At 40.8% G+C, this 19605-nt stretch overlaps 1 protein-coding gene across 1 annotated transcript in view; it reads left to right on the forward strand.

Annotated features, from left to right (window-relative positions):
* map1b (microtubule-associated protein 1B) overlaps window positions 1-14269 on the forward strand; it is a 36694-nt gene extending 22425 nt beyond the window's left edge. The window contains exons 3-6 of the mRNA XM_062057025.1: window positions 7107-7189; window positions 7665-7805; window positions 7888-13182; window positions 13266-14269. Coding sequence (XP_061913009.1) covers window positions 7107-7189; window positions 7665-7805; window positions 7888-13182; window positions 13266-13421 — 5675 coding nt within the window. The 3' untranslated portion in view covers window positions 13422-14269. The remainder of the gene's footprint in view (window positions 1-7106; window positions 7190-7664; window positions 7806-7887; window positions 13183-13265) is intronic.
* Window positions 14270-19605: the final 5336 nt, after the last annotated feature.

Below are 19605 nucleotides of genomic sequence, written 5' to 3' on the forward strand. Positions count from 1 at the left end.
AAAATAATTTATGGAACATCATTAGTAATTTTTCCTGATTAAGATTAATTTTAGAATTTTGATGACATGTTTTAAATAGGTTAAAATCCAATCTACACGTTGTTAGAATATATAACAAATTGGACCAAGCTATATTTCTAACAAAGACAAATCATTATTTCTTCTAGATTTTCCAGAACAAAAATTTTAAAAGAAATTCAAAAGACTTTGAAATAAGATTTAAATTTGATTCCACAGATTTTCTAGATTTGCCAGAATAATTTTTTTGAATTTTAATCATAATAAGTTTGAAGAAATATTTCACAAATATTCTTCGTCGAAAAAACAGAAGCTAAAATGAAAAATTTAATTAAAATGTATTTATTATTCTTTACAATAAAAAAAATAAATTTACTTGAACATTGATTTAAATAGTCAGGAAAGAAGAGGAATGAATTTAACAGGTAAAAAGGTACATGCGTTTAAAAATCCTAAAATCATTTCTAAGGTTGTATTTTTCCTCTAAAATTGTCTTTCTGAAAGTTATAAGAAGCAAAGTAAAAAAAAATATGAATTTATTTAAACAAAAGAAGACCAAGTCTTTAAAATATTTTCTTGGATTTTCAAATTCTATTTGAGTTTTGTCTCTCTTAGAATTAAAAATGTCGGGCAAAGCGAGACCAGCTTGTTAGTAAATAAATACAATTTAAAAAATAGAGGCAGCTCACTGGTAAGTGCTGCTATTTGAGCTATTTTTAGAACAGGCCAGCGGGCTACCTGGTGCCCGTGGGCACCGCGTTGGTGACCCCTGGTTTAGACAGAGCGGGTATTATTTTTGTCACAGATTTAATAAGGGGCGTCATCTCATCAGCAACATCACGCAGCAAAGCTTTCACAGCAGAACTAAAGGTCATCACAATGCTTCGATATCTCGCCACTGGGAAAATGCAACAGTGTCTCCTCCTCTCGCCAGTTTGGTTTTCTTTTCGATTCCATGTTGATTTCTGCATGTGGCTGCAGTGGGCTAGTATATATAGAGCCACCCACACCAGTTTCAAATTAGTTGCCTAAGTAAGGAATTGGAAAGAAAAGGAAACATTTATTTTTGATTCATTGCCAATATTGTTTGTTTGTTTTGTATTATTTTGTAGTTTATTGTCAAAATATACACTCCCATTGTCCACTTAAATATTTCTAAGATATTTCTTTATTCTTAGACAAGGGATTCCCTTCCGTGATTGGTCATTTCTATGGACACAGAAATTACGTCACCTAAAATTCCGTTTACGGCACATAGTAATGTCGTAATTCAGCTCTGAGTGTGACACTTAGGATTCAGTCCTACACTTCGCTGAAAGTGTGAGTAAGACGCTTGATAACTAACTTTTAAGTGCAGCTTTCAGCGAAGAATTTCTTTACTCTTAAGTCAACTCTTAGCAGACTTCTTAGGAGTAATTCTAAGAAGCTTGATAAATACGGCCCGTCTCCCATTGAAAATGTGTGGCGCGTTGCGAAGCCTAAAATACCACAACGGAGACCCCCGGAGTTCACAAACGTTTACTGAGTGTTGTTAAAAGGAAAGGCCAAGTAACACAGTGGTAAACATGCCCCCATGCCAACTTTTTTGCAATGTGTTGCTGCCATTAAATTCAAAGTGAAGTTTCTCAGTTGGAACATTAAATATCTTGTCTTTGCAGTCTATTCAATTGGATATAAGTTGAAAAGGATTTGCAAATCATTGTATTCTGTTTTTATTTACCATTTACACAACGTGCCAACTTCACTGGTTTTGGGGTTTGTAGAATTCACTTCACTTGTATTTTTTCAATGTTTTACAACCGAGTATATGTGTCCCACGTTGGAAAGATCTATGCTGTGAAAACTTACGACATTATAGTAGTGTTGTGTTTTTTGTAGTCTACCCAGGCCTGGCCCTAACCAATCTGGCGCCCTAGGCAAGATTTTAGGTGGCGCCCCACCACATCGGCAGTGAAGTGTATATACTCACAAGAAACCGAATAGCTTTGTCTTTGACCTTTTTTTTTTACTTAAAGAAAGCAAATTAACATATTATATGAGAATGTTATGTTATGATTATCTTTAACCGAATCACAGCAGTGCTCAAATTAAAAAACAGCATTCCCTCTCATGTGATATTGCTTAATTAACATTAATGATGTGCACTTTAACAACTAGGCTTACAACTATACCTAATATATAAAGGGGTGGAAAAGTGACTATTACCTGCAGGACAAACATTGGCTAACCAGAAGGCAATAACAATGTAAACAAAAAACACCTGCTTAAAAGATCTAATACAAATGTCCCTGAGGAATGTAAGGTGGGAGTACTGTAATTACCTAACGTTACATTATTATTTTCCATAACAATTTAGCCCCCTCCACAATATTAACCCGACGTTAAAACAGAACTAGCTATTTATTGATTAGCAATTGCCGAATCATGTAACATTAGCTTAATGCTAAAAAGCCAGGTTACTATCACATTCTGTAACAGACAAATAATTTCATGTAGGCTAACGTTACCTACCTGCTACCTCTGTCTTTTTCTCGTTTCTCCTCCTCTTCTTTTCTATTTTTTCTTCCCTGGGCACCTGACAGTTTTGGCCGTTTTGACATCTTGTGTTGATTTTTTGATGTGGTGACGTTCAAAAAGAGTCATGATACGGGAAGGGAGGGGGCGCACTGTGCGGGGGGAGGGGGGGGGGGGGCGTACTGTTGTAACAAATAATATTTCTATTAAATAGGCTTTACTTTGCATTTTAATTAATGTGGGATTATTTTTTGTATTTAGAAATAATAGTACCAAATTTGATTTATTTATTTATTTATTCTTTCTCCAACATTTGTGGCACTGGCGTGGCGCCCCCTGATGGACGGCGCCCTTAGCATTTGCCTATACGGCCTATGCCACGGGCCGGCCCTGAGTCTACCTGAGCGCTTTGTCAGATTACCCAATACAATCTTTGTGAAAGCAAAAGCAGGGATGCTCCGCTCCGCCGTCGTTCCACTGATCTATTTTTGGTCCGGTGCCTTCCTCATTGATTTCGTCCCGCGAGCTTCGCGGCGTGACAGCCAGTCAGCCTCCACCAGGCGCACACGCCCAGGGCGTTAACGATGGCGGTGGGTGGCGGCGCTGTCTGGCTTTTAAATGGATGGAGGTAATCGTCGGGGTCACGGCCGCTCCTGAATTTTTTATTTTCCTTTTTTGACAAGCCTGCACGCGACGGCGATAATGGCGGCGATAGCACCGGGCTCGCTCACCGTGGTAGCGGGGGAAAGAAGCCGACGCCCACTCACACAGACAAAGGAGAAGTGAGCCAACCGAGACGATGGCTCACAGAAAACTAACATTTGTATCTTCCGTCTGCCAGATCAATAATAAAAGCATTAGCCGGCGCAGACGCTCGTGGATTGATTCCTGAAGGAGTCGAATGAAATATGCACTCGCTGAGGGCATCGCGGAAAGTCCAAAGTGAAGGCGTGATTCGTCAAGCCTGGGGCTCGCCTTTTTTTTTTTATTGGTCTTTGGCATCTTGTAAAAATAAACTCAATGTATTATTAACCAGAGAAGCACTCGGAGAGCTCAGACCCCCGCCAGGCCCTACGTCCCGAGCTGAACTACCTAGAGTGCACAGGTGTTGAACTCAAGGCCCGGAGGCCAGTTCTGGCCCGCCACATCATTTTATGTGGCCCGCGAAAGCCTGGAAAAAATGGGTGCGGAAGTCGCTTCCTAGCAGTCGCACTGCCAGACACGGCAGGTGTGCAGGTTTAACAAGGTTTTAATGTACATATAGTTATCAAAAGTCTTTCTCCATCCGAACGTGACCTTTCAGTCACGTCCGTATCCTCTCTCCCTCTCTGCTCCCGGCCGCTCACTGTTAAAGACAACAGATGATGAGATTACCACGTACCACCTGTGAAATCTAATCACCTGCCAGCTGTGTCTCGCCGTCAGCACATGCCCCGCCCCTATCCGATGGTGCTCCGCCCTCAACACCATCGACAGAGGCGGTGACCTTTGCTCCTGCAGGCGCTCTGACCACACTTTCCCTCCACAATGGGTTTCAATAAAATACTTTTTTTTTTAAACGTTCTTTCGGTACACCTCGGTTGGTAGAGTGGCCGTGCAAGCAACTTGAGGGTTCCAGGTTCGATCCCCGCTTCCGCCATCCTAGTCACTGTTGTTGTGTCCTTGGGCAAGACACTTTACCCACCTACTCCCAGTGCCACCTACACTGGTTTAAATGTAACTTAGATATTGGGTTTCACTATGTAAAAGCGCTTTGAGTGACTAGAGAAAAGTGCTATATAAATATAATTCACTTCACTTCACTTCAATTTTGACAGACAAAAAATGCATATTTTCAACTTTAATATTATCTGATCATGTCAATGATAATATTATATACTGTATTGCAGAACTATTTTGTGAAATAAAATAAAAAATAGTTAAATATCTGCTTATCACCTTTATTTATGATTTTAAAGCAAGTTGTACATACAAAAAAAATCTAATAATCGAATGCATATGCATTTCGATTAATCATGATTGATCACAGGTTATTACCCGCATGCATAATATAAATTAATTTTAAAAAAGCGGCCCTTTAAAAGCAGCTATTACTGCGATGTGGCCCTCAACGGCATTTCTACTTCCGGTTGAAAGCACTGAAGGGAAGGACTCGTCCAAACGATGGTGCCATAGCACAAACAATACCACACATTTTCAGTGTATGTGCTTGTTTTTTTAAACTATTTGCATTATGGCTGTCAGCAAAGAAAAATCCCTAAATTAGCCGCACCGTTTTAGAAAAGTGTAGGAAAAAAGTAGAGGCTCATAGCCTGGAACTTACCGTCAATGATTGGGATCAGCCCCAAAAGGTAATCAACCGTCCCTTAGCCCATTTTGGACATTTTATTCAAGTTTCATCAAAATCCGCCTATGATGTTTTGTGTTATGTTGCTAAACAACTGAATAACTAACACACAGCAACAATTATATAATACGATTGTTTTTAGTAAGGCTGTCAAAATTTGCGTTACAATGCAGATGAATGCATCCGTCAATTTTCCGATGGAAAAAATGTGGACACCTCTGATGTCGTCTATTATGGATGATTAACTAATGCATTATTACAAGGGTGTAACGCTTAATTGATGTATCGATTTATATTCCTAAGATTCCACTACTTTGATCTGTGCTCTACAAGTTAGCCTTCCGGAAGACAGGTATCAATCCAACATTGTTTTAAAAGGCAATCGACCGATTCTATCAATACTAGAAAAAAGAAAATATCGGACTTAAGAACGGAAGACTTTATATGAAGTTTAGCACTTTTAATGATAAGGACATTAAATTTTACTCAAGCATCAGTCATCAAAGCAAAAATGGCGGATACCTTTAGTGGTCAAGAAAGGTGCCAACACACCAGACCACAAGACAATATCGCAAGGCAACAACCCAACAACTGTCAGCTACAGCACGATTGCAAAAGCCACAACAAATACAAACACCACAAGACAATAATGTGGAGCCGCAACACAACCTTAAGCCACAAAGAACGCAACGGACACAACGGAAGTGACAGCGAAGCTAGTTTTGCTGAACTAAGGCGGAAGGTTAAAACGGAGTAATAAATATAGTATATTAGTATTATTGAACAAGTAAAAAAAGTTACTTATGTTAATTCCATTGTGTCTTTTTACTGTCGTGTTTTGGCTTATAGATGTTGGGTTGTGACATTTGTGTTTGTTGTGCTATAGCTGAAAATGTCTGTGTTGGGACTTTTCTCTGCTACAGTAGCTGTTAATTAAAATGAGAGGAGTGGCAGGTAAAAATGTTGGTTACTGTACCTTTATTGAAACATTTTTGAATGTTAAAAATGAGAGCAGATAAGGTTTCCTCTTGTTAATGTAACTCAAAGTGTTGGTTGCACTGCTTGTTTGTATCAATAATATATATATATATATATATATATATATATATATATATATATATATATATATATATATATATATATATATATATATATATATATATATATATATATATATATATATACACGTATATATATATATATACATATATATATATATATACATATATATATATATATATATATATATATATATATATATATATATATATATATATATATATATATATATATATATATATATATATATAGAAAACTTCAGTCATTTCACAGTCACTGGTTGATTTTGTTTTTACTAAAAAGTTACCGAATCGATTTCAACTGATTGAATTGTTTTGGTATGTATTGTTCGAAACAAACTAATATTGTCCATGAATCATATCAGCAATATCAAACTATGATTCGAATCGAATCGGAGTCAAAATAAATTGTTACACCCGAAATTATTACTGCATGTGCGATCTATCTGTACCCAAAACCAGTGAAGTTGGCACGTTGTGTAAATGGTAAATAAAAACAGAATACAATTATTTGCAAATCCTTTTCAACCTATATTCAATTGAATAGACTGCAAAGACAAGATACTTAACGTTCGTTTTTTGCAAATATTAGCTAATTTGGAATTTGATACCTGCAACATGTTTAAAAAAAGCTGGCACAAGTGGCTGGTTTTGTGGTTTGTAAATTACTTTCCCATTTATCCTTGTAAATGTTACTTTTGCTTTTGCTTTGAAGAATATATGACGAACAAGGAAATGGGAATGCATGCATATTGAAAAACATACACAACGAAGGAAGTACTGGAAATATTATTATTGAAAAATAAAAAAAATCCCAGAATATCTATTTGTCCTTTGAATCTTTTAGACAGAAGGTGTCATTCTGCTAAGAGAGGGACGTCCCTTTGGGAAGAAATGTCTGGGTTATGGTTGGATGCTCTGTCATGTGGATGGTCTATGAAATATGGATGTGGCAAACACATTGTTATGATTTATGCATTGAGGGAACAAAGAAGACAACTCTGGGATCAAGTCAGTTAAGTAAGCCGGACAAGAGATGCAAGACCATTGTCCTGATCATTATCTTGATCAATCAACTGAATGACTTGACTCTAACCCCACTTCCAGCACAGTGACGCCGTTGTTTTCTGCTCTCGTTTGTTTTACAGGACAGAGAATTCTTCACCATAAAAGTAACGTCCTGGAGACGGTCGTGCTTATCAACCCTTCAGACGACGCCGTCAGCACCGAGGTAAAACACGCTAGTATGTGTACTAATAAACTGCTCCGGTACTTCGACTTGTCCTCTGTTTACTGTTGAGAGCTTCCTTCTATGTCTGCTGTCAGTCTTCGAGATCATTTTGACAGGAAGTGCTAGACAGTCAGGACAGAGCTTTCTGGCTGCTGGTCATGTCTCGGTTCAAAGCGTGCAATAATATTATACAGGAGAACAACACAGCAGCTGTGGCTCAGAGAAGAAAACATTTTTATAGATTTGAATCAAGTTAAGAAAATAACATTTAGATGGTCAACTAATGCTATCTAATTGACTTAAATGTTGCTAAATTAGTGGTATCATATTCCAAATGAGCTTGGATTGATCTCATTAGCCAATAGCGTTGCTTTTCTAATGCAATTCCATTGTTTGCTATCAGCTTTATTCGGATTCCCAAGTGGGAATTGGCTTTCAACTCGACCAGAATTATTTGCTTTGGGTTATTTTTCAGGTTCGGTTGATGATCTCTGACTCTGCCAGACACAAGCTTCTGGTTCTGTCAGGTCAATGCACCGAAAACACCGGGGAGCTAATACTTCAGTCTGGATCCTTTTCCTTCTCCAAGTTCATCGACATATTTACTGACCAAGAGGTGAGTTTTACGTGGCTGGCACACCACTTTTTTTTCCCAGATGTGCTAAGATAAATCCATTGTTCACCACTTTTGTATACAGATTGGTGAATTGCTGAGCACTATTCATCCAGAAAACAAAGCCAACTTGACACTCTCCTGCCCCGAACAAGGTGACTGGAAAAACTCAAACTTGGACAAACACAACCTACAAGACTTCATCAACATGACGCTAAACTCGGCGCTCATCCTGCCTGAAATGGAGGGCCTCTCCGAGTTCACAGAGTATTTATCCGAATCCGTGGAGATTCTGACACCTTTTGACATTTTGGAACCGCCGGCCTCAGGTGGATTCCTCAAGCTCTCCAAACCTTGTTGCTACATCTTCCCTGGCGGCCACGGGGACTCTGCTCTCTTTGCTGTCAATGGCTTTAACATGCTCATAAACGGAGGTTCCGACAGGAAGTCCTGCTTCTGGAAGTTGGTAAGACACCTGGACCGTGTGGATTCCGTCCTCCTAACCCACATCGGTGACGACAACCTGCCAGGCATCAATAGCATGCTGCAGAGAAAGATTGCGGAGCTTGAAGAGGAGCAGTCGCAGGGTTCGACGGCAAACAGTGATTGGGTGAAGAACATGATCTCGCCAGATATCGGTGTTGTGTTTGTGAATCTCCCTGAAAATCTGGAAAACCTTGACCCTAACTACAGAGTGAGGCGGAATCTCGAAGAGGCAGCTGCCACTCAGCAGTTCCTTACCAAGCTAAATTTAAGAATAGAACCTTTGCAGCGAGCTGTGGGAAACACTATTGAACCCATGATACTATTTCAGAAAATGGGTGTCGGGAAGCTTGAGATGTACGTACTAAACCCGGCAAAGAACAGCAAGGAGATGCAACACTTTATGAAGCAGTGGACTGGTAGCCAAGATGACACAACTTCCATACTACTGCCAAACGGAAAAGAATCTGAGTTTCCTGTATCATACTTGACTTCTATCACCTCCCTCATTGTGTGGCACCCTGCAAACCCTTCGGAAAAGGTAGTGCGAGTTCTCTTTCCAGGGAATGCCACCCAGCAGCACATCTTTGAAGGTTTGGAAAAGCTAAAACACCTGGACTTCTTAAAGCAGCCTATTGTCACTCAAAAAGAAATGTCTGCCAACGTGCCTCCAACACCGACACTAAAGCAAGCCAAAATGAAGAACAGAACAGACAGCAAAGAGAGCTTAAAGTCGACTCCAAAGCCATCACCAATTAAAGGTGTCAGAAAGGAGTCCAAGGAAGAAGGTGCAGAAAAAGCAAAGGCAGCTGCAGACGAATTATTTCATGAGAAACAGCAGAAAGCAGAAAAAAGAGAAAAGGTGATGGTGAAGAAAGAACGAGCGAAGGTTCCTGAGAAAGAATTAAAAGCGAAACCGGAACAAGCAACCCCGAATGATACACCTGAAAAAAAGAAGACTCAAATAAAAGCTAAACCCGAAAAGGAGAAGATTGCTAAGAAAGACATTAAAGTGTCTGCAGAAAAGAAAAAAGAGGTAAAAAAAGATGCATTAAAAAAAGAGGATGCACCTAAAAAAGATATTAAGAAAGAAGAAGCAAAGAAAAGGGACATAAAAAAGGACAGCAGGAGAGATTCTCCCATGAAAGAGAAAAAGGATGAAAAGAGAGACCAAAAGAAAGATGTTAAAAAGCCATCAAAAGAAATAAAGAAAGCATCTGCTTCTGGAGAAGACAAAGGTATTTCCCCTAAACCAAAGACCCTAAAGAAAGACACCTCCAAAAAAATTGCAGGGTCGCCTTCAAAGCTGAAAGGCAAAACAGCTTCCAAAGTGCCAAAAGAGGCAAAGGTGGATGCTGCCAAAAGTGCAGCTGTTGCAGCTAGTGTTACTGAGGACCCAGAGGCAGAGAGGTCTGTTATGTCTTCCCCTGTGGACCTGACAAGGGACATCGAGGAGCTCAGAGCAGAAGAGCAGGCAGAAGATGAATCAACTGTGCAACAAAATGTGGAAGAAGAGGCTGTGATGACACAATATCAAGGAGAGACAATGCAGACCAAAGAGTCCCCCAGGGCACTGAAGTCATTAGATGAGGGTATAACCACAACAGAGGCTGAAGGAGGTAGTAGAGACTCTCCAGATGAACAAGCTCTCAAAGGAAAACTCAATGGCAGGTTTGAAGATGAGGCAACTGTAATGGAGGAAGCGTCTGATGGAGCAGATTATGAAGAGAAGGGGGAAACAGAGGAGGTTTATGAACAACAGAGAGTGGAGTCAATTAAAGATGAGCCCAGTGAAGATGAACACCTAAAGAGACATGATACACTCATAATAGGAGATAGCGTTAAGGACCAGGCTGATGTTGAAGATCAGCTTGTAGGTGAACACAGAAAAGAAAAGGAGGAACTGACTGTTTCAGCCTCACTCAAAGAATCATCGCCTGTGTCCCCTGCCGCGTCGATCCATGATGAAATGCTTCCAACTGGTGCTGAGAGCTTTACTACGTCGGATGATGAAAACAGAGAGGAACCACCTGAAGAGTTTACGGTCACCTCTGGCCTCACTCATTCCACTATTGAGATCTCCAGTGTGCCTACTGCCATCGATGATATGTTGACTCCGAGGGATGGCTTGAGCGATGAAACAGCTAACGAAGAGACTGACTCCCCTTTGCCTGATGTGGGCAGATTTGGGACGTCACAATCTGGAGAGTTTGATAAGAACAAATCCCCTTTATTTCAGAGTAAACCATGTTCAGACTACTCCAAAAGTGACGCCACGGAGGGTCAGGACTATAACCACACTGCCACGACAATCTCCCCCCCTTCATTATTCGAAGAAGACAAACTCTGTAGAGAGTTTTCTTCTGATGGTAAAGTCGAGGATTTTAACACACTTGAAGAAACATGTGAGAAGCAAGACACAGCGAGACTCTCATCAACATCACCTCTTGTGCATTCTCCCCCAGGTGACCAAAAATACAACTTTGATTCCCCATCAATGTTTGCTCCACCTATAGAACTCTCCACTACCTTGACAGGGTCGCCTAGAGTGATGAGCGAGTCCACCCTTAGCCCAGAGGACAAAACACTGGAAGGGGCTAACTCCCCCCAGTCCTCCGGCCATACACCCTATTACCAGTCCCCAGTAGACGAAAAAGCAGGAGCTCTGCCACCCATGTCACAAAACGAAGAACGGGGCCCAACTATTGTGGAGGTCACGAGTGATAAAGATGACTCCAATAGGGCTACACCAGAACTTGATGAGAAACAGTCAGAGTGTTTCTCCCCCACAGATAAGAGTGTATCATCTCCAAAAAGCCCACCTTCAGCTGAACTTGACTCCCCAATAAAGAAGGAACTGGATGAGATGAACAACCATCAAGTCTTTTCCTCAATGCCAAGACAGGTTTTAGAGGCTACTTTGATCCCAGCTTTCAAGGAAGAAACTAAAATGTCCATTTCAGAAGGTACAGCATCTGAAAAGTCAGACACACCCATGGAGGAAGTGGTAGCAGAGGACATGTTTTCTCATCTAGCCTCAGCATCTACTGCCTCCCTAGCCACCAGCTCTTTGCCAGAGCCTACCACTGATTCCCCCTCCCTTCACGCGGAAGTTGGCTCTCCTCACTCGACCGAGGTAGATGATTCTTTGTCTGTTTCTGTAGGCCAGACACCAACCACTTTCCATGAGGCTGAGGCATCTCCATTCAAGGAAGACTGCCCCAGACCAATGTCCATCTCGCCAGACATCTCACCAAAGAATAAAGGCAGAGCACAGATGCAGGACACAAAATCACCAGAACATTCTACCATGTCAATGGAGTTTGGCCAGGAGTCTCCTGACCACTCGTTAGCCCTTGATTTTAGTAAACAATCTCCAGAGCACCAATCTGCAGGAAGCAACTTGCGTGCTACAGAGAATGGCCCAACTGAGATAAATGATAGTCCTTCAGATGTCAAAGTATCTGAAGAACAACCCTCTACCATAGAGGAACCTCTGCTGTTTGAAGAGACCGATTCAGGTCGTGCTGCTTCTGCAACCCCATCAGATGCCTCCCAATCCACTCCCTCTGTCACAACCCCATGCCAAATGACTGAGATGCCCCCCATGGTTGAGCAGACAGGTGGGTCTCCCATCACTCCAAAGGCAGCCTCTCTCACCCATTCTCCTCATTCCAGTGGGGCGTCCCCAGTTTCAGGAGGTCCCATTGAAAGAGACAACATCAGCCCACTTTCACTGTCCGTGGAGCACTTTGCGTACAAGTCTAACACACAAGAGCCACAGGACAAGCCACCTTCTGAAACAACTTCCCCATCAACATTATGGTTTTCAGATGAAGGGAAACTTTTGCCAGAAAAGGAGACCAATCCCTTTAAATGTGAAGATTATACACTTGAAGCAAAATCTCCCTTGTGCACTGAAGTCCATTCCCCATCAAATCTACCTCTGTCTTCACATCCAGCCTGCACCTTAAGGAACCCAGATTCCTCTAAGGTTAGCCCTTCCGCTTTGTCTAAGACAGATGTTGACCTCTGCTTGGTCACTTCCTGTGAATACCGTCATCCCAAGACAGAACTATCTCCGTCTTTCATCAACCCAAGCCCTCTTGAATATTTCATTAATGAAGAGAATGTCTTAGAAGAAGAGAAGCCTCTTGAGACAGTTGGAGGAGGACCTCCACCTCCTGGGGGAAAGCTTTCATCCAAACAATGTGAGGAGACTCCACCCACATCCATCAGTGAATCCGCCCCCTCTCAGACAGATTCTGATGTTCCACCAGGGACAGAAGAGTGCCCCTCTATAACAGCAGATGCTAACATTGATTCTGAGGACGACTCAGAGACACTGCCTACTGATAGAACCCTGACCTACAGGCATGCTGATCCTCCTCCGGTGGCGCTCAGGGACACAGCTCCATCCACAGGTCCCCATGATGCCTGTATGGTCGACCCAGAGGCCCTCAAGGCTGAGGAGAACCGCCACAATGCAAACACAGACGCTGTAGAAAAGCCCAAGAAGAAAAAGCTGACCAAAAAGTCTTCCTCACCCGCTAGAAAGAGTGCTCTGTCAAAGGTGAAGGATTCAAAGACCGCCTCCCCAAAGAAAAGTCTGGGGGAGGGGAAAGATGCCAAAAATGCAACCAATACATCAGCATCGAGAGGCGCTAGCGGGAAGGCATCAAGTGTGGTGTCTCTGCCGAACTGTCCTCCCATGTACCTGGATTTGGTTTACATCCCGAATCACTGCAGTGCCAAGAATGTTGATGCGGAGTTCTTTCAGCACGTGCGGTCGTCTTACTATGTGGTCAGCGGCAACGACCAGACGTCTCAGGAGCCCAGTAGACCGGTCCTTGATGCTCTGCTGGAAGGGAAAGCCAGATGGGAGAATAATATGCAGGTATGTTACTCGTGTCAACATTATTATTTCTAAGAAATTGTGAGCTTGAGTATCACACAAGGACTATCTCTCAACATTACCAGGTCACGCTGATCCCCACACATGACACGGATGTGATGAGGGAGTGGTACCAGGAGACCCACGACAAACAACAGGAGCTGAACATCATGGTCCTGGCCAGCAGCAGCACTGTGGTCATGCAGGATGAGTCCTTCCCAGCTTGTAAGATAGAAATGTAGGACCCAAACCATGTAGCTTAAACCCAAACTGTCACACAACTCCAATAAAACACACTACACTAGGATTGTAACTTGTACTCACGACTTGGAAAGGTGAAGGTTTTTTCAGTTGTGTTGGAAAACTTGATCTCTCATAAGGAGAATGTACACCCCCGCCCCCAAAAAAGAACAGTTGTTTTTTTCCACCATCTAGATCGTTGCCTTATCGGGATGTTGAATGAATGTATCCAACAAACAGAGCGCTGACGGCACACTAAAAGGTGTCCATAGTGCGGCCCGGGGGGCATTTTTGGCCTAAATGATTTTGTCATTAGTGTTACACAATTAATTTGCTTAGTCAGCCATAGCACAAAGCTAAGATGTCAATATTTCGTTCAACCTTCATTTAGCCAATATTCATATTTTACATTAAGAAACAGCACCTTTGCCAAGATTTAGTCCGTTGTATGAAAGGCAACAGGTGAATACACAAGTTAATTATGCCGAGAAATAATTGTTCACTATTTCTGCCTGTAACTATGCATCGCTGGCGTAGATACATTATTTGTCGTGAATGGATAATCATTTTCAGCCTAATTAAGTGACATTGGCTAATTTCCCACGACACAGTTGGGAATCACTGGTTTAGCGAGTGTTGGCCTACATTGGCTTGATTTTAGCATCTTTTAACACACAAATTGCTCCCATTTGCGTACTTAAATTGTTCTGTATGCGCACTAAAGCAGGGGTGCCCAAACTACGGATCCGACCCACCAGCGTCCAAAATCCGGCCCACTGGAAGTCCCAAGTCTAAATTATTTTTATTTATTTATTTATTTATTTATTTATTTATTAAACTGTCCTTTCTAATCAATTTTCTACCGCTTGTTACTCTCGGTGTCTACTAGTATATATATATATATATATATATATATATATATATATATATATATATATATATATATATATATATATATATATATATATACATATACATCTTTCAGTCAATTAGTGCGGGAGGATTATATATATATATATGTATATATATATATATATATATATATATATATATATATATATATATATATATATATATATATATATATATATATATATACATATATATATATAGTCAAGGTTTCTGTGATCTATCCGCTTTTCAGTGCTCAATACCGGGGTAGAGCGGAATATACGTTAGGTCAGGAAAAAACACAGAGGCTATTTCATCCCTACAAGCCTGTTTTTCAGGTTTCCATGCTCAGGGAAACCTGCGAAACAGGCTTGTAGGGATGAAATTAGCCTTTGTGTTTTTTCCTGACCTAACGTATATATAATATATATATATATATATATATATATATATATATATATATATATATATATATATATATATATATATATATATATATATATACATATACATATATATATATACATATACAGCCCGGCCCCCGTCCAAATTTTAACCCAATGCGGCCCCCGAGTCAAAAACTTTGGGGACCCCTGCACTAAAGGAACACACATGGATAAGAATGGATATTAAATAGCATCAGTGCCCCCACCTTTGTAACCATCTTCATTATGGACAATTTGATTTCTATCAGTTAACAGACTGTACATAACATGTGTAACACTGTGCACCTGGCCACTTTTATTTATTTATTTTATGTTCTTCCATGTTATGAAGCAACACGCATTTCAAAGGTGAAACACTTAAAGCGGTGTACTATAATTATAAATAGCTTTGAGAAGACGCGTGCATGAATTATAACTGCTTATCTTCCTCTTTTTTTTCTTAAATGAAGGGTTTTTCCTCAGGCTTCCGTGGAGAAAAACCAAGCTTTGAAGTCTTGATAAAAAAAAAAAAAAAGAAGAATGTGCACCATTGAGCCATAACGTTCAACAACACGACGGCAACTCACTAGCAGTGTAGCGTTTTAGACGAGAGCCGCAAACACCTTTTTTTTTCCCCCAGGCGAAGATATGCAAAAACTGGATGGACACTAAACATGACACGACTTTACTGGACTCTGACAAACTCACCAGACATGTCTTAAATAAAGGGAGAAAGAGGGTTCAAGATACTGCAAACAAATCCTTGAATAATCACCATGACAACAAAACAGCAAACTTCACTCGTTCTTCTTCTCTCCGTCTCTTAATAATCTGCCTTTCTCTCCCGTCCTTCCCTGTGGAGAACAATGTTAACCTTTGGCGGCCATGTATGTTCCTGTATGTGGTATATTGGTCTTGTACGCTCGCGCCCGCAAACTCATACTGTATGTCAGCTCTCGCCACCTGTCTCAAGTGAAAGCATTCATCAACGCTTTGTGTGCAATATCTAATGCAAGAGGAACCACAACGATTCAAAAATACAGAACACAATAAAACACAATCTGCTGAGAAACGATGGTTTCTTTTGTCTTTTTCTTTTAGACACACCAGCACCGATGCGCTTTTTTGGGGGGGGTCAAAAAGTGTGAGGTCTTTATTTGCAGAAATGCCTTTTATTATATCTACACTATGACTGGGTATTGGAAGTGAGTCCACTCAGATGCTTTCCCACCAGGACATTGATACAACGTTGATTATACATACAGTGTCAGGTTCAAACACTGATGACATCTATTAAACAGACAAGAAGCAAGGAATCATGCAGAGACAGAGTTAAATTTTACTCATGAGGAGAGACGTATTGAGCTGTACACTTAGTTACAGTTCCAATCTACGCTCTAAGGCACAGCCCACGTGCTCCACTATTTATTCAAGAGGTCCCTGGTTACATCACTGAGGCTGCTTCTTGTCACGACGGGGGTGTCGTGACAAGCTTGCTGCGAGGTTTGTTCTCCCAGGATGAAAACGAACTATTCCGGACAAGCGTGCAGGTAGGAACATATTTATTTTCCAAAACTCAAAAGGGGACAAAAAACAGAAAACAACCCGAAGGCAAGTGTGCCTATCGCACGCGGAAGCAAAAGCAAAAACTTAGGACTTGAAACTATAGACATGGACCTCACGAAACTGTGGCATGAAACAAACACGAAACTGTAGCATTAAACAACTAGCATTAACTATGGCATAGAACAAACATGAAACCAATAGCATTAACTATGGCATAGAACAAACACGAAACTGTGGCATGAAACCAAGAGCATTAACTATGGCATAGAACAAACACGAAACTGTGGCAAGAAACCAATAGCATTAACTATGGCATAGAACAAACACGAAACTGTGGCATGAAACCAATAATAACGTCAGGACGACTGACTGGCAAAGGCAGGCTTAAATAATGTCTCTTGATTAGAGCCAGGTGAGCGTCCCGAACACCAGCGGCAGGTGAAAATCATAAGTAGCCGTGGCAACCAAACCAAACTCAGGTGTCAAACAGGAACTAAAAGAGTCCAAAACTAACATCCATCCCATCCATTTTCTACCGCTTATTTCCCTTCGGGGTCGCGGGAGGCGCTGGAGCCTATCTCAGCTATAATCGGGCAGAAGGCGGGGTACACCCTGGACAAGTCGCCACCTCATCACAGGGCCAACACAGATAGACAGACAACATTCACACTCACATTCACACACTATAATACCTGAGATTTATATAGCGCTTTTCTAAGTACCCAAAGTCGCTTTACATGTTAAAAACCCATCATTCATTCACACCTGGGGCCAATTTAGTGTTGCCAATCAGCCTATCCCCAGGTGCATGTTTTTGGAAGTGGGAGGAAGCCGGAGTACCCGGAGGGAACCCACGCAGTCACGGGGAGAACATGAAAACTCCACACAGAAAGATCCCGAGCCCGGGATTGAACCCAGGACTACTCAGGACCTTCGTATTGTGAGGCAGACGCACTAACCCCTCTTCCACCGTGCTGCCCAAAACTAACAGAACATAACAAAAACATGATCCGGACCACGGATCATGACACTTCAGCAGCCCCAGTTAGACACAATATATGATTATTCAGAAATGGAAATGTGCTGACACCCGTGACATCGCCCTGTCTCTGCTTTGTCTGCGTCAAGGTACTCGATGTTCGCCCTTGGCAGTCAGCAGGCCGGGTCTGGACACAAACACTGATACGAGACGACTCGCAATCCAAGATTGCAAGTTGTCCCTTTGCACAGATGGAAAAGTACGACTTCAGCACAACTGACAATAACGATAGCAACGGCCTTCAAGCATAAGAGTTGTGTGATAACTTTATACATAATTATTCGAACATACAGAACAGGCCAAAAGTTTGGACACATCTTTCTCATTTCAATGTGTTTTCTTTATTTTCATGACTATTTACATTGTAGATTGTCACTGAAGGCATCAAAACTATGACACCTGTGAAGTGAAGACCATTTCGGGTGACTACCACTTGAAGCTCATCGAGATAATGCCAAGAGTGTGCACAGGATTTGCAAATCATTGTATTCTGTTTTTATTTACCATTTACACAACGTGCCAACTTCACTGGTTTTGTATGTATGACTTATTATATTGTGCTTTATAAGCTTTGCCAATGAGTCATGTGATGCAGTCCGATCAGTACTGCAGTGAAACTCTTTCCACTGGGACAGTTGTTAATGACAGTGGGACACCTCGGGCACTTTCCAGAACCACAGGAGAAATTTTTTTGGGACTGTGTTATTTTCAGCAAACACTGCTTGCTGCATGCAAGCGGCTGCGTGTGGAATAAAAAGCGAGCGAGGGCGAACACCAAGATGCATGCACCTTGCAGGTCACCATAAATTATCCAGAGGTTGGTTTTCTGATTGGCTGAGCAAGCAAATCTCAGCTGAATGGGCTGAGATGTTCTTGTTGCTCGGGGCAACAGTGGGGCGCCTCCCTCCTTGCACTTAGCATGTCCCCTATTCATTGAAATTGCTCTTTTCATCCAGGCCACTCAGTCGCCAGAATTTTACCGTGAAAAAACCAGCGGTACCGTTTTTCTATTTACAGTAATACACAGTAAAAACAACAGCAGTAAACTTTACAGTTTAAAAACTGGCTTCTTGTTCCTGGAATTTTACCGTAAAAATCCAGCGGTACTGTTTTTCTATTTACAGTAATACACTGTAAAAACAACAACCAATAGATTTTACAGTTTAAAAGATGACCTCTCTGTCGCAAAGATATTACTGTAAAAAAAAACAGCGGTATCCTTTTTCTATTTACAGTAATACACCGTAAAAACAACAGATTTTACGATTGACAAGCAGCTCAGAAGCAAGAATTTTACCGTAAAAAATAGTGTACTGTTTTTCAATTTACAGTAGTACACCGTCAAAACAAAAGCAACCATAGATGTTACGGTAAAAAAAAAAAAAAACGCCAGAATTTTACCGTGAAAAATCCAGCGGTACCATTTTTCTATTTACAGTAATACACAGTAAAAACAACAGCAGTAAACTTTACAGTTTAAAAACTGGCCTCTTGTTGCCGGAATTTTACCGTAAAAAAACAGCGGTACCGTTTTTCTATTTACAGTAATACACTGTGAAAACAACAACCAATAGATTTTACAGTTTAAAAGATGACCTCTCTGTCGCAAAGATATTACTGTAAAAAAAAACAGCGGTATCCTTTTTCTATTTACAGTAATACACCGTAAAAACAACAGATTTTACGATAAACCAGCAGCTCAGAAGTCAGAATTTTACCGTAAAAAATAGTGTACTGTTTTTCAATTTACAGTAGTACACCGTCAAAACAAAAGCAACCATAGATGTTACGGTAAAAAAAACAAAAAAACGCCAGTATTTTACCGTAAAAATCCAGCGGTACCATTTTTCTATTTACAGTAATACACAGTAAAAACAACAACAATATACTTTACAGTTTAAAAACTGGCGTTTTGTTGACCGGAATTTTACCGTAAAAAAACAGCAGTACCATTTTTCTATTTACAGTAATACACTGTAAAAACAACAACCAATAGATTTTACGGTTTAAAAGATGACCTCTCTGTTGCAAAGATATTACTGTAAAAAAAACAGCGGTATCATTTTTCTATTTACAGTAATTCACTGTAAAAACAACAACAGATTTTACGATAAACCAGCTGCTCAGAAGCCAGGATTTTACCGTAAAAAACAGTGTACTGTTTCTCAATTTACAGTAGTGCGCCGTCAAAACAAAAGCAACCATAAATGTTACGGTTAAAAAAAACAACGCCAGAATTTTACTGTGAAAAAAAACAGCGGTACC

The sequence above is a fragment of the Entelurus aequoreus genome, linkage group LG08, assembly GCF_033978785.1.
Source record: "Entelurus aequoreus isolate RoL-2023_Sb linkage group LG08, RoL_Eaeq_v1.1, whole genome shotgun sequence".
In the NCBI taxonomy this organism is placed as follows: domain Eukaryota; kingdom Metazoa; phylum Chordata; class Actinopteri; order Syngnathiformes; family Syngnathidae; genus Entelurus; species Entelurus aequoreus.